Source organism: Aptenodytes patagonicus, chromosome 8, assembly GCF_965638725.1.
Source record: "Aptenodytes patagonicus chromosome 8, bAptPat1.pri.cur, whole genome shotgun sequence".
In the NCBI taxonomy this organism is placed as follows: Eukaryota; Metazoa; Chordata; class Aves; order Sphenisciformes; family Spheniscidae; genus Aptenodytes; species Aptenodytes patagonicus.
The window spans coordinates 17,227,196-17,248,549 of NC_134956.1; the positions used below are offsets into that span (position 1 = coordinate 17,227,196).

Here is a 21,354-nt window from a genome sequence, read left to right on the forward strand (position 1 = left end):
ATTTTCTCCACCTGCCAACCCATATATCACGGGCTTTAAACATGCAGACTTGAGGCAAGGCGTTAGTCAGCAAGCAGCAGTTTGATGGGGCTCCTGGCCACAGCAGAGTACCAAAATAGTGATTTATTCCAATGAAAAGCACTCCAGGCTCGCACCTCAGCACTTCACAAGCCCTAGTAAACACTGAGGGGAAGAGAGTTTATGATCCAAACCTTAAGCTTGAATTAGACCAACACACAGATACAAGAATTACTCTGTAAAGCCTTTTTGTGAGAATACATTCAAATGCCTGAACACGAGTGGACTGCATTAGCTGTTTCTAAGAGCCCATCTGCTCTCAGCTGAGAAGTTCAGGTCACACTTGTCTAATTTGTCTAAACCTGTCAAATTGTCTAAATTTGTGGACTGAAATGTTTTTGCTTACGCGGTCTTTATTAAGAGCCATGCAGCTGGACACTGCCTCTTGGATGACATGGTAACTCTGAGGAGGTGCTAATCTGCTCAATTGCAGTTGTTTGCACATCATTCTGGCCATATCCAAGGGTAACGGCAGGTTTGTCAGAACAAAACTGCAGCCCAGATTTTTGGAATTTCAAGAAAATAGTTATTTCTGAGCTTCCAGTGGTGAGCAGACCCCAAGCTCACAAACGGAGAAGTTGAAGACACAAGGTCTCAAGTCAAGGGGACTCCACAGATGCCTAAGTTTTATCCTGAGTCTCAAAAAAGGGGGGGATTTTACATAAAAATGTTAAATATTGGTGCACCACTGGCTAGCACAGGAATAGGATTTCCAACCACATCTCTAATGCACATTCTCAACAATAAAAACAAACGTGTTGACTGTGCTTTTCCCTAAGAAAGCAAGGCAAATTAACACATTATGCCCATTGTCTTGAAGAAATCAGTCAAGTGTCGTTGAACAACTGACTTTTCAGACACATGCAACAAAAGATTAATTGCCAAGCCTTTATGGAAAATTGTATCTAAAATAGCATCCAGATATTTTTATTAAAAAACATTTGAAAGACTATGAATTAAAATGTTGACTCTTTAACTGTTGATCATTAATAGCCAGAAAAGCAAATTTTTAAGCTATACCTTGTAGAATAACATCACACTTTTTTTACTAGACCTAGATGGAGAATATTTTTGTTCAGACAAAAATTCTGAAAACTAGTTAGCATATTTTTCTTCAAAAGCTTCAGTATCTCAACAAAATAAAAAGAAAAAGCCTCTCAACTATTTTTCTCCAGATCTGGACAACTGAAAACTAAATACTTATTCTAGAAACCACAATGCTAGCTGGAAACTAACATTGCACGTGGAAATTGAAAGTTTCTATTAATTACTGCCAAAACTGTTCCATACAGAAAATGTCAACCAGTTCTATATTTTATTCTGAAGTTGCCAAGATGAGAAGCCAGTTGGCAAATTTATGTTACACTAAATTAGTAATTGCTCACATCACATAGGAAATTTCTAATAAAAGCCTAGGGAAGCTTTGCAAAAGTTTTCCTCGAGAGTTCACTCAAGGGCATTAATTTAAAAAGATAAGCACTCCAGAAGGAATACCTGCTTTAAACAACGTTATGCCAAGCAGTTGATTTTAATCACATTATCTGGTGTAGAGTTGACCCATGCATACCAGGCTTAAAACACACAGAGCTGCTTTGGGCTTCCACCCTTGCAGTCAGCAGCTGTGCCCCATACAACTGGCCATTGGGATAGGATGATTTTGACTGTCATGCTTAGCCTGAGGCCTGGGAAACATAGCTACGAGGCACGAACCACCAGGTATTACAGACCTTTCCAGGCTCACATTCTGTCCCATCAGCCCAAGGTGTGTGTTGGGTACGACATCCCTTGTGCGCGCCATCAATGTTAATACACCAAAGTCGCCGACACTGCATCTGCTTAAGTTATTGGAAAGATCAAAATATTAAATAAATATGTGCTACATGCCTTACCAGATAGATGATCCTTTACGAAATTATCCCCCTAAGATTTATCATTAACTCACAAGCTTGACAATAATTTGATGGCTTCTGAGCCTCCCATTCATCCAACCCCAGGAGGCCTTATTTCGCCCTAGCAACACCAGGAAAACCAAGGTGTGGAATTTCACTTACCATATACGGGCACACTTGAGATCCGGGTCCAAAAATTAACTCACATTGTTTGTTGACGTCATAAATCAGCCCTGGGAGCTGCTGAGGCAACGTGTAAGTTCTTGATGAAGGTTCATCAAGCAAACACTCCCCATAACCAGTGCTACAACACAAAGCAGAAAACCGGTGTTAAACAGGAGGCGATGAGACTAGAACCCATTGGTGTTTACCTGAGTCAGCCTTAGGGCAGATGCACACCACATTTGCCATATTTAACAAGCACTACAACAGCTACTGCAGACTCAAGGCACAGGAGGATAGGAGGCTGCATTACCCGTTCACCACCATACCCGTGCTGTGCTAATGACCGTCCGCCACAGTGCAGTCAGCTACCCTGGCAAAAAGCATTTCTGAGCATGCACAACCTGCATTTAGCTGCTGAGCATGCTCTGGTATATATTTAGAAAGAAAATAATTGATTAGCAGAAGAACCGCCCAAGGGACCAAGCTCCTGGATTCGCCAGGACACCATCGTGGCTGTCATTCTGCTCCCCATCACAACACGTGGGAAGGCATCGTGGCAAAATGGGTGATCACTGTGCATCAAACTGACCCGTGGGCTCCTGGAGCAGTGTTCCCACCATGGACTAGTGCCAGGGCTTTATCTTGACCTGTGGAGCAGAAAGGCAGATTCAATCTGCCTCCTAAAACACAGCTCCGTATCTGGGCCATAGGGCTTGGAAAACTCACTCTTCAGGTTCGAGGAGAACGCACATTCCTTAAAAGCAATATCCATGGGGGAAGACTTATTCTTCCCCATAGAGAGGCTGGTCCTTGCCAGCTTATCACGAGGCTGAACTGGCAGGGACCAGATGCCAGGGGTGCATTCCTGCTCTATGTAAAGGATGCGTGCACACACAAATCCCTCTGATTTCCTCCAAACACTGCACACTAGGATTTCAGATTAACTGATGAACCCCATGGGATGCATGCACATGTCAAAACAGCCTAACACATGCATATGCAAGGCCTTACTCCAGAAATTCAGTGATGTATTTCCTACTGCATTTTGACCACATCCAGGGATTGGTGTAGAAGTTCAGTGTTGGTGCCATGACATGCTGTTGATTTTTACCTCCATCTTCTTTGCACTTATGATTGTCATCGTGTGGCATGTTAAATCTAAAAGAAAACAGCAGCAAAAAGTACAGTCAGTTAAGTGGCAAATGTCAAGTATTTAGTATAGCAAGAGCAACAGTGAGAACTAAATGTAAGCAAACCGAAGAATTTTTCCTAGATATGCTACTGACAGATATTACAGAATAAAAGTATTAATACGCACATATTCATAAGTGTCAACAAGCATTGCTCAAATTGAGTTCCTAGCACTTGTCTGCAAAAAGCTACGCAGGACCCCGGTAAGCTCTCCACACCATGACTGCATATATTTAGCCAGCCAAGTCCTTGAGGGAGCCTGGAGTAAGATGCAATTCCAGCTGCCGTCTCCTTTTCAGCTGACAGTCGCGATCCTGCAGGCAGGCTGGAGTTCGGCCCCACCTTCGTAAAAATGGCAAGTTCTCTGGAATTGAGCCAAAGAGCCAAGAGTTGATCTGGGGGAGTAAGTTTCTGAAGGGGACAAATGACTGGAGCCCACCAACCACCACTGCCTGAAGTCCCTCGTGTACACAGGCAGCACCCTATGTCGGCTGCAAAATGTTTTCTAATGCAGTTGAATACCTTGGGCCACGCTGATCCCTCATGCTGTTGCCTAAATAGGGTTGCACCGGGGATAGACTTGGCTCCTATACTTTATGTGGTAGGTTTACAAAATGCCATCAAGCATCAATATCAGCAGAAACCCACGCGAAGTTTGCAGCACATGACATATTGAAGAATGCGGCAAATACGCTAACGGAGACAGAACGGCTTAAAGCGCTTTGCTGTTTGAAGTGGAGAAGGGGAAATGACCCGGTGTGATCCTGCTTTCGAAGGCTGGGGAGTTTACATCCCATTAAGATTACCTCCAACGAACCACCTTTTCACTCTGTGCCCTGCAAAAGAGCAAAGAGGCATTTCCTGCTCGGGAGCGCCGCTAACCCCTCCGGCAGCTCTGGGGCAGCATTAGCGAAGGAATTAGCCACAGGTTAGGTGTGGGGAACGCCAAACCTTCGGGGACTTTCTGTCAGGAAATCTCATTTAAACAAATACTACTGTGGTTAAAAATAGACTGTCTCAGCCAGCTCTCCGTGAAGGGAAAGGGAGTTTAAAACAATGAGAGATCTGTTCCTGAGTACTCATCCATCTCACACCTATGGACGTCCACTGCAAACCAGGCGTGAGGTGGTTTGGGACTGAACCAGCTGCCTAAGAGTTGTAGCTGGGGGGTAAAGGACTATGTGATCTGATTTTTCTCACTACCACTCTCAAAAAAAAGTCAAAATCAGTTAAAGAAATTTCCACCGGAGGAGGTGCATCTTGAATGACAGCATCTCTTCTGGGGATGTCCAGCAGCATGGGATTTTCCCTTGTGAAATAGTTCAGGAGCTGGGTCAGGCTCACTTGTACATCCTGATCGCCCACCAGACGCCCTGGGTAAATTCCTCCCTTCACACACAGCTGCTGCGCTGCCTTCAGTAGCACCATGCATGGCGGTGGGACGAGCTGTGGCAGGCTGAGGACCTGCCCTCGGAGGAGACTTTGGTCCCGAAGGTCAGGTGAGACATGCCTGTGCTCCTCAGCCTGGTCCTCCCCAAGGCACCCAGTACCTCCCAGCTCTGACCAAAATCCCGGCTAGTCCCAGTGGCTTGGCCAGGACAACATGGCCGCTGGGGCAGATCCTGCTGATATCCGCATGTAGATGTGAGAAGATGCAGTAATATCGGACATTTTGTTAGCTCTCCTCCCTTGCTTAGGTGTTGCTTGGGGTACCCTTTCACTCATCCTCCCCAAAATGTGGGTCTGCTGGTTTTGCTGTTCTCAGATAGGCTCCGGAGCACCCCACCACCTCCCAGAGTCACACCACGGCTTAATCTTCCTTGGTGGTGCATCTTCTACCCAAGTATATTTATCTCCTCTCAAATAATCAGGCTCAGCAGGTACCAAGCCCTAGCCTGGCTGGCAAGCCCTAGCTAGCATAAATCTTGGGCTATTTAAATGTAAATGTATTTACATAAAACATACACATGGCCAAGTTCATGTGCTATTGTGAAAGCAGTGCTCAGTCCGTTATCTTCACTAATTGAACAGCTCCTGTATGGGTCACAGACTGTGCCCAGCTCTGCCAGACCTAGGAGAGAACAAAGAGGTTTACGATAGAAAAAGAAATGTCGCCCACGGTTCAGCACAGGCAACTAACATTGTCACTACAAAAAAAGTTACTACAAGACAAAGCAAAGGTTTTCCTTACCCAGAGTATCACATTTGTCGTGCGCTCTACAAATATCCTGTCTGAAAGCAGAACAGACCTGACACATTAATTTTCAGTGCAGCAGAGAGTTAAGGTACAAGCACAATAACAACAACATCCAAAAGCAGTTCTTGGTCCTCCAACGGACCTTCTCATGCTGGTTTGCCACATCGTCCAGTCAGAGTCTGAACCGACTCCCTACCATAGTCAGAGTTTTTCAGCTTATGTTCAACCTATGGGCAGACCTTGCACAGTCCTGAACCTCTCAAAGTCATCTACTGCTATGGTGGACACGTTATCCCAATTCTGCTCACAGTTACACTCTCCCACAATCGCAAATGTCATTACACCCACATCAAAACCCGAACATTTCCCATAGCTGGATATATTACACACTCACAGCCTCTGACACACGAGTAGCTACAGTTTTCGTGAGAATATTCACCATACCTGGTAACAAGCACAGCTGTATCATGCTGAAGGTGACTTCCTTCAGGGTGGTTCTGTGACTGCTGCCATTGGCAAAAGTTTTTTAATGTTGTCTGGGCATTGTAAGATATTGCAGGACCGTCCTAATAAGCAACACACAGAAAGCAGGTATTATAATTATTCATCGCAATGCTCACTACAAATGCCACTGTCAAACAGAAGGTGAAGAAAATCACTTCCATTACCTGTTCATTATGTACCACAACCAATTTCACAATAACAATATTAATTAAATTTCCAATGCTTGGGTCTTTGTAGATAGAAGCCACCTGTTTCAAAAAGAAATATTCAGAATTATTGCTAACATTCAAGGAAACACACAATTAAGACAACACATGCATGTTTTCCATTTTGCAACTGTTTTTGTCCTGAGTGGCTCTTCTGCCCCACTCAGTGCTCTGATGCTACTTGGAGAGACCTCCTGCCAGAAGCACAATTTTAGAATGAAACAAACCTGCTGGTATCGCAGAAACCCAACATTTCCTTTTGCTTTAGCACACATTTCACCGAATTACAGGATCATTCTGCTCTGAGATACAACGACCACCAACCAAGACTGTCAAAAGCAACTTACTCTCTCAAGTGCCTCATTTTGACACGGACAGTTTTATACCACATATTCACTGCACTTCTACCCTCGAATAGGATCAAAATTCCTCCAGTGACACAACTATGCTGGATACTCACTTCCAGTCACTCTGCATCTACAGAGCTGCCTGTCTGGGGACTGCATTACTGCATCCTAGTACCAGCAGCTACTGAAATGCTTGTCCTCAGCCTGGAAAGCCAACCCTAGCACTATGCTAAGGATCAAGGTGACCACAGGCTCCTTCTCCTTGCAACAGCAAGGGAAGTCAGGCAACTACATAACCTACTAGCATCAGTCCCTTGGAAGGCACAGTCCTCAAAGTACCTTTTTAATTCAGCTGCTATGTCACATGGGCTTAAATAAAAAAAAAAAAGAGTACAGCGTGTGGACTAAAGGGCCAGTGATATTTCTCGTGCTGCCTGGGGTTCAGAAAGCTGGAAGGGAGAGGTGTGGGAAGGGTTAGGAAACATGATGGGTCTGGGAAGGAAGAAGACTCCAACCAGTGTTCCCCAGCCAAGTTTTACCAAGCTTTACTCTAATCCCAGCATTATCTCCATGCCTGGTCGAGGCAAACTGACGGTATTGCATATAAACGCAGCAGAAAGGGTGCTCTGTGACCACTAGAAAATGATCCGTGGGTGAATCTACTCCCCCTAGTTGAATACTCACTATTGACATTAACGTTAAGACATAGTGCTGTAGATTAGCTCCATGGTAGGCGACCATCCTGCTGTCAGCCACCACCATCACTTCCACAAAGCGAGGGTAGGAGAGAAACCGCTTTGTTCGTTTGTGGCTCTTCTTTTCACTGATGTTCCCGGTCTTGTTGCTATCCGCAGAAAACGAATTCACTTCCAGGCTGTGTTTCAACATCTCCATGTCAGATAATATGCTGCTTTCTGCCCACTGTCTTCTCCAGTGTTTCCGCTTGTTCTTTTTGTGACTGTGTTCGTGATCTATGATTAAAAAGCAGACAAAAACATAAAGTACATCCTGGAGTGAATAAAGTTAATACCACATGCATGTTATGTCAAAATACCTATTTACTTCAAGGAAGAGTTAGCAGGCTTGTTCCAAACAGCTAACCAAAACAGAAGCACTCTGTGGAAGCCCACCATGTAATCCAGCATCTAAGGCTTTTCTTAATTTTTCAAGTAATCTTACTGAAGCCAATGGCACTTAAAGGCAGACATTCACGTAAAGGCTTTCCTGCAGCAGAGCCATCTCCTTGCCCGCACAAGAGGGATGGAGCCTGGGCTGCAGTTCATTTTAACATGACGTGAGCCCGGTGATGGTAATTAGCCACTGCAGCGGCAGCGTGCGGATTCTGGGCACGTCCAAGGTGGCCAGGAAACCACAGGAAACAAAGGTCCAAATCCTGTATTTCTAACTCGGGCATGAAGGACGGCAGGATTTGGCCTTCATGGCGAAGCAATTATATATGATTTATTTCCGTCTCTAACAATAACATGGCTGGGCTTCAATTCCCCCCCTCCCTTTATTATTCTGTGCTACGGGAATGGTAAAGGTCATCTAATAGCACAGCTGCCACTGGCTGAAGAATAGAATTCAGGAAGTTTCACATATACTGCTTTTGATATTCAATTAGGCCAAACATAAAAGCAGCCTGAAAATATACTCCATGCTGATACAAAGACGACAAAGTGAAGAGGGAGAACAGGCAAATAAAACATATGGAACATGTACAATTAAGATTTACCATCTGATTAGTATGTAATTATAGCATTATTTAAATGTATGAGCAAAATCAGTCTTATTTGATGCCACTTAATTTTTAATCAGTTCATCATAGGAAGTAGCTAATTGAATGTGATTCATCCATGAGAGACTGCTCGCTTCTGCATTTAATATAAAGCCAGATCTGAACTACTCATCTAAGACTCCAGGCTACAACCCTCACGCTCTTTGTAGCTTTAGTTTAATTTCGTCACGGTGGTGAAAAATATCACATTTCCTTATCTGGCCCACTGAGTAGGTTAGAGGAAGCATAATATTAGGGAACAAAGGAATATTCAATGCTCAAACAAGATTGAAATGATAGGAAACTTCTTAGCTATTTTTCCTGTGTAGTTTCCTTTTAGGATATTTTGTAATAATTTCCAAAAAAAGAAATATAAAATATATTCTCTAAGGGGGTCGGCCAGCTTCTACCTATCTGAAACATACTATCCTTTTGCCTATGTGTAAATAGGCAATAGAGTATTTAAGCATTAAATCCTGTTTACTCTGCACTACCTAAGTCCTACGAATTCCCCTTTCTCGATATAGTCCAGACCACCTTAATACAGCAGAGAGCCCGCAGTTATTTGAGTAAGAATTTGAGAAAGCCAATGGCATTTGTGGTTATAATTGGATTGCCCTAGTTCCTCTGCACTAATCAATGCCCTTGTTTTGGCAAGACTGTGCTCTCATGCTGGCACGGCTTCGTGGGCAACCGTGACATTATCCCAACTCGTTTGGTGCCAATCAGCGCAGGAAGCCAACTATGCATACAAATAACTTAAAGGTGAGAAGACCAGATCAAGGAGAAAGCGCTAACCCCAGCCCTTCAGCCAGTTCCGCTCTTCTCTGCACCCTCAGCCAGTAGCTTAAATTTCCCTTTTAAATAACTAACTCCAAAAGAAGCAGGTGCTCAAGGAAAAGTGCATTAAGGATGGGGAGATGCTCAACAGGGCTCGAGCGAGGCTGAAGGCAAGGCTGCGGTGCAAAGGCAGAGCTCTGCACCATCCGCCGCCGCAGCTCTGCAGAGCCCTAAACGGGACCATGGGGCTCCAGGCTTCTTCTCCTCTGGCCAGCCTGGCAGAGGGAGGTTAGACGGCAAAAGAAGAGAGAAACGCAAAGGATTCTTTGAAGAGACACCTGTTATACGGGAGGTGTTTAAAAGAAATTAATTGATATTCACCAGGCTTACACTGAAATCCTGCAGCTAGTGTTGTCACACCCTTGGAAAAAAAGAAAAACAAACCACCCAAAAACCAGAGACGTCCACGTGAAATGCCAGGTCTGGTTCTGAGAGCCCCGACCTGACCCACCACGCAGGAGAACCAGAGCCCAACACAGCCAGGTATGCCCAGCACAGAGGAAAAACTACCTTCCTTTCTGTTGCAGAGATCTGGCACGGTGTCATAGAATCATAGAGTCATTTAGGTTGGAAAAGACCCTTAAGATCATTGAGTCCAATCGTTAACCTAACGCTGCCAAGTGTCGGTACAGTATCAGTGTACCTCCCCCCTCCAGCACGCAAATCAAGTCAGCCACATCATCCCTTCAAAAACCAACATATTTTTTCCCAGGTATGAAGTCACTCCAACACTTAGCGCACGCTATTTGGACAAGTCACGCATAGTATGTTTGCCAGCCTAGTTACTGTAAAACCAAGCACAAGCAAGTGGGGATACATTGCATGTAAAGCCACTCCTGGACTTTGATAGTAGTGAACTGTTATCGTCACCCATCTTTCTTGCATATAACTACGCTCAGTGATGGCGCACATTCAACTGTAAAAAATTAAACACTAACGGCAGCGCACTGCTCTCAACCCATCCATAAAAACCCCACTGACATTAATGGGAGTTGCAGACAGGCACTGCCAGTACTCCATGTGCCTGATGCTGTTGATATCTTGCTCCATTACGATGGCCACAACAGAAACGCTCTTACTGAACGGTGCAGCATACTGCCATTTAAGCAAGCAGAAGTGAAAATGTCTCACGTTACACAAGAAAACCGCAATTTTACAGCGACAGCTTCCTACTGCCACACACAACACCAAAAAAGGGTGTGATATTTTTCCACCTGGTTTTGCTTTTCTTCCTATTGTGTTAATATATGAACAGAAATCAGGAAGGAAAACGGTTTGCTTGGCAAGCTCTTAATCTCTGCAAATGACCTGAAAAACATCTACCTACTCATGGCAGTAGTTGGATGGGTTTAAGTAACAAAACATTTTCTTTAATTTGCAGAAAAACCAAAACCCCAATGAGTAGACAAACACTTTAAAACCACGCAAACTACAGATCAATAATTGAAGTACTAGGCGAACCTATGCACTGATTCAACAGTTAATTTTCATTTAAGAGGTGGCTAAAAGGCTGCTGGAATAACATCCATTTTACTGCTTGCTTTACTAAGACAGTCTATGGTGTTCACACTGTCTCTAGACAGACCTGGAGGTGTATGTTCTTTTTTTTTTCTCCTTGGTTTCTTCTTTGTTATGTGGGACTTAAAAAGGAGACCCAATCCTGTGGCAAGGATATTCCTTCCTGATGGCATCTTCCCATCCATGCCATTTATTTTTGCTTGCGCAAGAAGCCTCAGCCCAGAGCCCATTGAGCTGATTTATGGATGATTCCTGCTGATTAATGGACTTTGGACCTATCCCAAGGGAGAGGGCAGAGGAGACTCAGGCCCTACGCGAGTACTTTGCCTGCATGAAAGGGTGACAGGGCAGACCCAGGGACTGCTTTTGAAATAGTAGCTATTGTTATGCTAAAACCAAAAATTAAAAGAAAGAGCGATCGCTTATCCCAACGGTTCTAATCCTTTCCATTTCTACATTAACCTGTCCTTGGAATAGAAAGCAATTTGCACAATTAAATAAGACATGTGACAATGCAAGCAGTTCCAGTTCAGCTCCAAGTTCATGAGAGCTGCACATAGCAGGAAGGGGGGGGGGGCAGGGGGGAAAGACGTAAAAGACAGAAAGCAAGAGAAGGGAGGGGGGGGGGGGAATCTATTTCTCAAGCTAATAACATTAACAACCTCTTCCTGCTAGAAAAGGAGCATGGTCTTTTCAGAACAATTTACTATCATACCTTTTCTGAACGTGTGACCTAGGATTTTTAACACAAAGTTTGCTGCTCAGTGGTTGGCCCATAACACTCCTAGACCTGCTCTGATCCAGCTGCGCACATGATAAAACTATCGTTTGGAAGTTAATTATTTATTGCACACCTCCATAAAGCAGATCGAAATTCAGCTGAGCTCCCTCCAGGCAGTCAGTCGGCGTGTGACCTGCCTCCCTCAACTCAAGCAGGAGCCATGGCAGCAAACCCTGCCCAAACGGTTCGGTGCAAGCTCTGGCTACAGTTGGCTGGCCTGAATTTGCTGCCTGTAGCCGGTACAACAGCAGCCACTGAAGTGACTGCCATCACTTGGAAAAGAGAGGCAAGAGACAAAATGGATTTTCTTCATGCAGAGGTCAGACTGGCTGAAATCAAACCACATTTTTAGGCTCTTCTTGCCAGGAAATGCGATAGAAACTGGCTCCTCTTTAGGACCAAAACAGGTCCTAAGGCTGGACCAAAGGATTTTTCTAGCCCTGGGTCTGTTTTAATTCTATATTGATGTGTTTTATATCTCTGTCTTTCAATATATCTACAGATATATCCCAGATGAATTTGCATGAGGGCAAATTCTCACCTCTGTTACCGTGAGCGTGCTGGTGTGGCCTGCACAGCCCAGAGCTGAACACTCCTTCGCTGCCAGCAGCTTCTTGCCCTGGTCAGACAACAGCCAGGGATGGTAACGCAATGGGGGAGCAGCAACTGCCTTGCTCTGCACCACACTGAGATGACCAGTCCTATGAGCAGGACCAATCCTGCCTTCCCTCTGGATAGCTCCTTGACTGTGCAATTGGAGCTGCTGCTATAGCTAGAAAGGGAAAACTACCTTTATTGATAAGAGGTGAGATCGATGACCTACATCAGCAGGGAACTGAAGGATCCAGGCCAGCCAGGATCCAAAGAGAAAGGTATTCTGCACTAAGGGTAAAGGCGAAAGTTTGCTTCTTTTATCTAATCTCCAAACTGGAAAGTGTTCAAATGCAAATCAATCTGAACCCACGTAACAGAGAGATCAACTGAAGTTTCAACCTTCATCGGCAAGAGCTGGACAAAACCACATAGATCAAACTTTCATGGTTGGAACTATTGAAAATGCATTAAAATATCAGACCTTTCACAGGTGCCACTATTAGAGCAATGTGAAGGAGGGAAACTTTAATTTTCCACATGTTGTTCATACTTCCCTTTGAATTAGGAAACAATCTGGCCTCAAAAGAGTTCCCTCCCAAACTGTTCCAGGAGAATCAAAATATTGGGCTTCTACAAAAGAGTTTTCTTTGCTACTAAGAGAAACGTTTGCACGAACAGATCATAAGCCCTCATGACCCAGGCACACCTGCTCGTTAATTTTCTTGCCTTCATCCACTTCGAATTTTGCACATACACTTTACTAAGTAGCTTCCTAGATGTCCGCCTGGAGCAATGTTCAGATCTTCAGAAAGGTCCATGTCCAGGAGCACCTGCTGCTGAAGTCAGCTGAAGCACAGAGCCTGGCATTTGTGTTTGTAATATGTGAAAACGCTCTAAGGCCAGCAAGCAATGCTATAGAACCATGAGCAGTTTAGACCGGCATGAAGCATCACGGATACCAAAATCAGCAGTCCCACCTCCATTCACCCACTGCGGCCTGTGCACCAGAGCAAGCAGGGTGGTGACTTTGGCTATGGAGACTCCATCCTTGGAGGTGCCAAAGCTCAAGGTGATGCTGAATCCACCTATATCTTTTGGGGTGATCCTGCCTTTCTTCCTGCTGTTTGAACCAGAGTGCTTGAGAAACACGGACTTGCACTTAGCACCAATCCACTTCCCTTAGTAAGAAAATAGTCTCTGTTTTTATACCATGCAAACACCAAAGACCACACATACTCTAGATGTTTCCTTTTCTGATGATGTATGTGAGAGTGAATTGCAGCTTTAAAGAATTTTTTTTCTGCCTAAGGTAAAAAGTTGTATGTGAAAGCTATCAATTTTGCACAGTAGACAGAAACTAGATGAACAAAACAATAAATTGCCTCTTTAGGAAAGCAGATAGTAACACGTGAGCTGAGCATGTGGCTCAGAAAATGATTCAAATTTTTGAATCATTTTGAAACGATTCAAAATCATCTTACAGACAAAATAACTAAATAACTGCATCTTACAACTGCAAGGCACAAAAGCACCATTGAATTGACACAAAATTGGTTTAAGGCACGACTGACAGAAAGTTACAGTACTTAAAAATCACTGATACCAGTTCCATAATCCACTGGTTCAAGGAAGAAAATGAAACTAGCCCTGTAAGAATGACTAAAAAAAACCATGGCAAAATACCCTTGAAAACCATCCTGACGCTGCAAGGGGCTGGGCAGATTGCTAAAGTACATCCCAGCATTTCACCTATGAGTAGACACGCATCTGAGCCAGGTTGCGGGTCAAACCAGTACGACTATACCACAGGCACACTGACATACAGCGGTGGCATTTCAGCACATCAGGAAAACAGCCAGGGCTGCTGCCTTCTGTGCTGCCTGGGCTAATTGAACCTATTTGCCTGCAGAGCTCTGGAGACTGCACTTGCTGAACCTGACTTCTGCCTTGCAAGCCACCTGAGCACCCAAACTCCTGCGCTTGTTTGCTTGCTCTTAATGCAACTTCCAATGCACAACTGTCGCAAGTAAACCAACACGTTATCGCTCATATCTAGCGATGCCTACGAGGTACCATGCCAACAAGAACAACACTGAGATCACCACATCTTTGTACTGACACTCAGGAAAAGATGAGAAAAGACAGACAGACAGACAGAAAGACAGACAGAAAGACACTTTGCCTAGCAATTGGCCACAGAGATGCTGATAATGACAATACAGGCACGTGGGAAGAGAAGTCACAGAACAGTCAGCCTGTTTATTTTCAGTAGCATATGCCATGAGGTACAGATGAAAAGTACCAAAGTGATACCTCCCTGCTTCTCCCACCTGCCCTTCTTCAGCAGACGTCCACACAGACAATGTAAAAGTAGATGCCACACTGCAAGTATATCTATTTTGATTCTAGGAGAATAATTAAACTCTGTTCACTTACCATGTCCAAGTTGCAAAACAATAACCAATCAATAATAATTTGTTTAGTCACAATCCTGGTCTTCCACTGTTAGGGAATTAAACTGTCTTGCCAGATCGATGATTGATACAACAAAATGCACGCACCTTGCTTATAACTCACATTGAGAAATTTTCACACAAAACTGCAATTATGGGATCTGTATCATCGGCTGCGATCAATTTTTTTAACCGAAGTCAGTCTAATACCTTATTTCACTTGCCAACACCACAGCAAGATAGCACAAACATTACAGCCTGATCCCTTTCCCAACTCAGTATGGGAAAAGCTTGTGTTTGACATCCCAGGCGCATTTGACGAAGTACTAGTTGGCTGTTACTGTGCTATTACCTCAATAGGAAGCCAGAAATAGAATTAATTACATTAGCATATGGGGCTTGTGACGTAACTCTCTCGTTTGCTGTTTTGGGGAGGGAAGGAAACCTGAAATAATTACTATCTGACTACAAATTACAATTCGCTTCCTTAAAACGAGAAACTTTTCTGAGGGAAAGAACGAAGTCAATGTTTTACCCTGAGGCCAAAAGCAAAGCTGACAGCTTACACAGACTTTTGAAAGAGCTCAAGGATTGCTCAACCTGGAAGCAAAGGCTTAGGAAAACCTCCCTGCAGATCTTCTGCAACCCCATGGTTACATGAGACCCAGCAGTACAGAATCTGCCTGAAGACCCGCCTGGAAACCAGACACCTAGAACGTGAAATACTGCTGGATGAAGGACTTGAAAACCAAAATAAGGTCACAACTGGAAGCAAGACAAACAGTCCAAAAGAACTAACAAAAATACAAAAGGGCTCTAGACCAACAGCTTGACTGCAAAGGATCTGGGATTTCACCATGGACCACTCACAAGAGTACAAACATTGAGTCCTGTGGAAAAGGCATTCAAAGTTTCTGCCTCAAAACTGCTATAAAATAAGAACGTAACACACATAAATGGTCTGCAGAATAAGTATATTTTCCACCTCTGGCCTGTTTGGTCCCGTTCCCCACCATTGCCAATTCTAACACTGGGTATACACCTCAAACCACAGCTCAGGCAGCAGCAAGAGCTCATCACTCACCTTGTGCCAACAAGAGGCCACGTTACATGGAAAGGGACAAAGTCAGGCTTTAGCCATGGTGCCAGACCCTCAACGCTTTCCTCCCAGGTCACGACACTGATAAGACATTAACAAATCCACACCTTGGCCACCCCTTCCCAAGCGTGTGGGAACGCAGTGGCAGGACCATCTCCTGCTTGTGCCATGGGTTCACCAATGACTTCCCATGCAGCTGGGTGGCATTGGGAGAGAGATGACAGCCAGCTGTAAGGGCTGAGCGGGCTGGTGCTAATTATCGTGCAGGAACAGCATTGCAATCATGGAGCTGGCAGCACCAGGCATTTGCTTGCTCAAGACACAGGGCAGCACACCTCTGCTCTGGTGGCTCCCCACTGTCACGTTCAGTGGGAAGGGTTGTTAAAGTTACTATGAAAGGGTAATCTATTACAAATTACTCATTAATGCAACTGAAAAATCAGTGACATATTACTGATTATGCCGGTGTCACGCTAGCTCGGCAGCAAGACTTGGTTTATGCTGCCGATTTGTCTCGTGCTTTTTATAGCAACCTTCTCAACACAACTTACACACAGACAGCTTCTTTTCTCCTCAGCCGGATGAGCCGGTCTTGCCTTTTTGGAGCTACTGTGCCTGGCTGCACATGTGCTGTCTCCCGAGTAGTCAAACTGCTTTAATGCAAATTTGAGACCCTTTTGCGTCCGTTTCTGGCAGGTACTGGGACGTGCTAAGCCTCCAGGCTGTGCCCAGCGGCCATCTGTGCTGGTAATGCTTGGCGGTTTTCGGAAAGCAACCTCGGCAGCCGAGTCACCGGGCTTTCCCACCTCCGCCGGCAGCGGGTAGGGGCACAGCCAGCTCTGCACAGGTAAGATCTGCTCTGTCCTGCACCTATCTGTGCCCGCTTCCAAAATCTCACCACCGCAGCGCGAATAGCTGGAAGGCCTCTTTGCTGGCTACGGCCCCTTGGCTCTCCTCCAGAAATAGAAAAAGCTCTAATCATCTTCCTACTAGTTTGGCACCATCAGAGTGTTATTGCTGCTTCTGCATGAGGAGTTTTGCCCGTGGTGGATATTCCCGCTTTAAGCACTCTCATTAAGGAGCCAGGACTTTGTGCAAGATCCTCACACACAGCCCCAGAGCCCACGTCTAACTCCAGCCTCAGGACGGGAATGGCTGAACAAGTCACGGGACCAGCCAGTGCTCGCTATATATTCGGTCCTTGATTTGTTCATCTCAGCCACAGATAGGTCTTGAATATAAAAGAATTATGAAAAACGAGGCAAGAACAGGGAGGTATTTAACTAACGAAGCTGGGAAGCAAACGGAAAACACAAATCGGGAGAGCAGAAAAGTGAATGCAGTGGGAACAAAGAAGGAGCTGCCCAAAAGAATTCGTTCAGGAGTCCTGCACCAGGGTCGCAGTAAAAGCTGCAAGGAATTTTCAAAGTTTGGAGCAATGAAATAGCCGAGCGCGCAGAAGTGGGGAGATGAGAAAGCCCAACTCTTGCATTTATACTCACGGCCAGAGGGCAACTGTGGCTTGGTGTCGCCAGGCAGGTGGAGCCCATGTCTGTCTCAGAACAAGGGGTGGCCAACAGGCAGAATGATTGGGTAAAATTCAGTAAAAGGCTAAAGCTATTGCAAAACACAACAAAGCTGGAAGAGAAGAGCTCCAGAGAAGCCAACAACCAAAATATACGTATAAACGTATCAATGACAAAAATGTGGGAAACATGAGAGAAAGGAGAGGCAGCAGAAAGGGACACAAGACGCAGAGCAAGAGGTGGCCTGAAGTGGTTTATTTAGGTGACGACCAGAGGCAGTGTCCTGTTGGCATCTGGAGCTGGACATCTCTCTGCAAGACCAAACCTTCAGGGTTTCACATGGAAACTGGTAGGTAGGGCTTGCTGGTCTGCTCCTGGTAGGAGGTCAGACTGGACAGGGGGTCGGAGAGCTGCTGCCGGCCTCCCGAAGCCGGTCGGCACGGCGGGCGCAGCTCCCCGCAGTGCCGCAGGATGCAGCTACGCGCCTTTTATCATCGGAGTCAGATTGTTCCTCCGCAGGGCGCAGGAAAGCTCCGCTCTCCAGCTTCGCAATAAGCCACTTCCTTTTTTTCTTTTTTTAGGATCAGAATTTCTTTTCTCTTCCTCCTCCACCTCAAAAAAGCGGATATTTAATAATTTGGATCGGAAGAGCTTGCTATCGTGAAGCGATGGGTGGTAGCAGCGCTGCACCTAGTGACATCACACCGTCGGCCTGGCCAAGTCTTCATCCCGTCAGGGCTATTCAGTAAAACACAACTAATTATTCTGCCAGATCCTCGACCAGATGACAAATTGATTCATGGTACTAACTAAAAGAAGGGAAGGAGGAGAAATTGCACCATTTCCTATGACTGAAACTACATTAACCCGTTACCCCAAGGAAAACTTTGTCAAAAGTTTTTATTGCGGCGGTTGAGCTATATGCCAGACGGCTGAAGTGCATTGCCAGGAGACCCCGGTGTTGTGCTATGAAAGTTCATGTGCAGAGCACAGTTTGCATTCGATATCCATCAGCGTTCAGAGGAGAAAGATCTTTTTTCAGAACATCTGCAGAGTATCTCATATGTCAGAGGACCTAAAACTGTTATCAGAAACTGCTAATTAAAACTTAACAAAATCAAATACCTGTTTTTCTAAGCTGACCTGAGGATGCTGAAAACTAAAAGTAACACCAGGGAGACCGCTGGAAATGAAAGCTTTTACTCAATCTGCCAGTCAACTCACAAGGGAAACTTTTCCTGGACACTGCAAGAAGTCTATAATTACATCATCGTGGCAAGGGCACACCAGTATGTTGCTTATTAATCATTTCCAGGAAGGAGACTATCAGAAAGCCATTCTTAATAGCTCCACTGCCCAGCAACGTGGGCTCCCTTGCTCGCTGCAGGGTGGGTACTTAAGATTTCCCTCGCATGAATTTCCTCTGAGCAAATTTCAATCCCTGCCAGAAGCCTGCAATGCAAATGCACCTTTTCACGTGTTCTTCTGACAAAAGGCTGGATTCGCACAAAACCCTACAGCTATAACAGATTCTCACAAAACCATTCTTCTCTGGTAGGAGTGACAGATGCACCCCATCCAAAACAGTGAGTGCTTCTAAATTTTGCGTTTTCCCCTCTGCTCCAAAGACACATTGAGATACCTTCTCTCCACCAGACATAACCCCAGGGGGAACACCAAGGTTCAGCACTGCCCAAGCTGTCCTGCTCTTGCTCCCTAAATGAAGTGACCAAGACTTGTTCACCATACACATATGACCAAAGCATCATTCCCTTTCAAAAACTTGGACAACAGTAAAAGGCAGAAGGAGAGACAGAGGGGAAGAGGACAGGAGGACAAGTAAGACTGTCACGCCTATCTGGAATCCTTAACCTTGTATTTGAGAGGCGAGACCTCCCTCCACTACACGAAGCAACTGAGAAGAGCAAAGAAACAAAGACAAGCAAAAGACAAAGCATATTGAAAAGAGAAGAGATATACACCACGTAAGTAATATCACGGATGGAGTATTATTCTTGTGAATCACGATCCAGAAGAATACTACCCTAAATAGAAGCTACAATACATGTAAGTGGGGTGAAACACAGCAGACTGTTATAACTGCACAGAGTAAAGTCCACAAGCGAATGTCAGAGCCCTCCCAGCTACCTTTGATTCAATGAGTCCTGTGATCTGCTGCTCCGTTCCTCCAAGGGCTACTGATGCAATGTGCCAGATTCCATGTTTCTTTCCAACTGTTCTGAGTCTCCTGCATCTGATCTCAAAGAAGGGAGCAGAAACAGCTGGAAGAGAGAAACCAGAATGGCATAGTCCAGCAGCAACCCTTGGAAGAACAAACAATGACAGCCTTGTGAGAGGTACCATTGTCCCCCAGCACGCATGTTTGCATGTGGACATGTATCCACGTCTTCTAGAAGAAACACGTGTTGCTAGTGCATCAGCTCTGGCTGGTCACAGAGTACCAGAGCATCTTCTGTCTTAGCACGTGATCAGTGCAAGCTGAACAGACCGACGGCTCAACGGCATGGCCGCGATCCACAGTCATAGGTGCCAAACAAGTCATGCGTGCTAAATGCAGTCTAAGTTTGGCACCACGCTTCTCCTCCAGTGGTACCTTTACTCCCTGAGCAACTCCACCTGCTTTGCAGCACATGAGCGGCTCACAGCCCGCGCAAGGGAAGCCAATCAAGGTCTACTCTGTTTAGGCTTTAAAGCTCCTGTAGATCTAGCTGCAGGCCAAAGGAGGAGGGCAAAACAGCAGGTGAAACAGGAGACCGAAGGAATAAGCTTCTTCAGAGAGAACTTTTGCTGCCAAAGGAGAGGATTAATTGTGAAAATCAGGAAGTCAATGAAGCAGAGAGCAGCAGGAGGCCACTGCAGATAACAGAGACAGTAGGAGCAAGGCTATTGCTCACCAAGGTACGTGAAGGGGAGATAAAAAGGCTTGTGCTCTTTCATATGTGCAAAGACTAGAAAGAGGGAGCAAGGAGGTCAGGGAGATGGTGCTGGTGGAGGAAGGGCCACAGGAAAAAAAAGCCTTTGAAAATGAACCATGGAAAAGTGATTAATAAGGGAAGAACCGTCAGGGTTGGTTTCTCATTTCCACTAAAAAGAAATAAGACGTTGCAACTCACAACCAGATTTGGGGAGGGAAGACCAGAAGCATAGCAAGACCAAGACAGAAGGATGTCATTTAAAGGACAGAAACAGAATTTCAGACAGAGAGCAAATCAGATTAGGATGATTAGGAATCACACGTAGGAGAGGATAGAAAGCAAGTTTAAAGGCTCATGGGATATTTAAGGCAAGACAGCCCAAAGGATCTCTTGCCAGCCTTACAGCACGGATGAAATGGAAACCATAACATTCTTCCTGACCGCAACTTCCTTATAACCGATTACTAGAAAGCACAGGTGCACCACGTCTCTCCAGGACAGCAGCACCACCGCGAGCCTGGTACTAGCACACGCAGTACCATTTCTAGAGGTGTCCCTCAACTCCACATCCCTTCTGCCCCGCACAAACCTACTAATTACTACAATTTAGTTCCCTTTCGTAAGTGCCAAGCCATCAAGGGCAGTAACAAAATGAGTACCTGGAGTATCGCAAGTCTGCCTGTCCCCTGAAGAGTTGGTTGGAGGTGTCCGGTGTCGGTAGACTAGATGTGGTTTATTGTGTTCTTCTTCATACTCCTGTTCCTCGAGCGATAGCAGTGGCTCTACGAAATAGTCCCCATCGTCAGATTTGAACGTGCCTAGCTGAGAGGGACCAGAGAGGAACAGGCAGTCAGCTTTGGGTGATGACAAACCACGGAGCAGGACTACCCAACAAAATGAGTGGTTAACGAGGGAGGTGCACGAGTACCCAGTTCTGCAGTGACCCCTGCGAAGGCATGGGCTGGAGCTCCAGCTCCCGTCACGCCGCTTGCACCCGCACCGGCCTGCAATGTTCCTTGCAGCCATCCCGCTGGAACGTACGGAAAGCAAATTACTAATCCGTAGGCAGGGAGCACAAGAGGGGGATGTCTGCCAGACCCCGTCCCTATGCTAGTGACATTTACCGAGCCACCCCTGCCTGAGGGGAGATGGTGCTGCAGCGTGCTGGAGGCCTCAGTGCAACCCCATCACGTTGTGCTGGTTTTCATACAGCAGCTCTCCCTGAGACAAGCTTTAAACCCATGCGTAAAGAC

General features: G+C 45.5%; 1 protein-coding gene across 6 annotated transcripts in view; it reads right to left on the reverse strand.

The window, feature by feature from the left end:
* The window catches only part of ADAMTS9 (ADAM metallopeptidase with thrombospondin type 1 motif 9), an 84,650-nt gene that overhangs the window by 61,759 nt on the left and 1,537 nt on the right, over positions 1-21,354 (reverse strand). For 5 of the 6 annotated variants that reach the window (XM_076346579.1, XM_076346578.1, XM_076346576.1 and 2 more), the window contains exons 3-11: positions 20,761-20,923; positions 7,262-7,548; positions 6,189-6,272; positions 5,965-6,086; positions 5,515-5,555; positions 5,289-5,394; positions 3,144-3,290; positions 2,130-2,271; positions 1,806-1,913 (exon numbers count right to left, since the gene is read on the reverse strand). In XM_076346579.1, coding sequence (XP_076202694.1) covers positions 1,806-1,913; positions 2,130-2,271; positions 3,144-3,290; positions 5,289-5,394; positions 5,515-5,555; positions 5,965-6,086; positions 6,189-6,272; positions 7,262-7,548; positions 20,761-20,923 — 1,200 coding nt within the window. The remainder of the gene's footprint in view (positions 1-1,805; positions 1,914-2,129; positions 2,272-3,143; positions 3,291-5,288; positions 5,395-5,514; positions 5,556-5,964; positions 6,087-6,188; positions 6,273-7,261; positions 7,549-20,760; positions 20,924-21,354) is intronic. The other variant, XM_076346577.1, reaches the window with a different exon arrangement.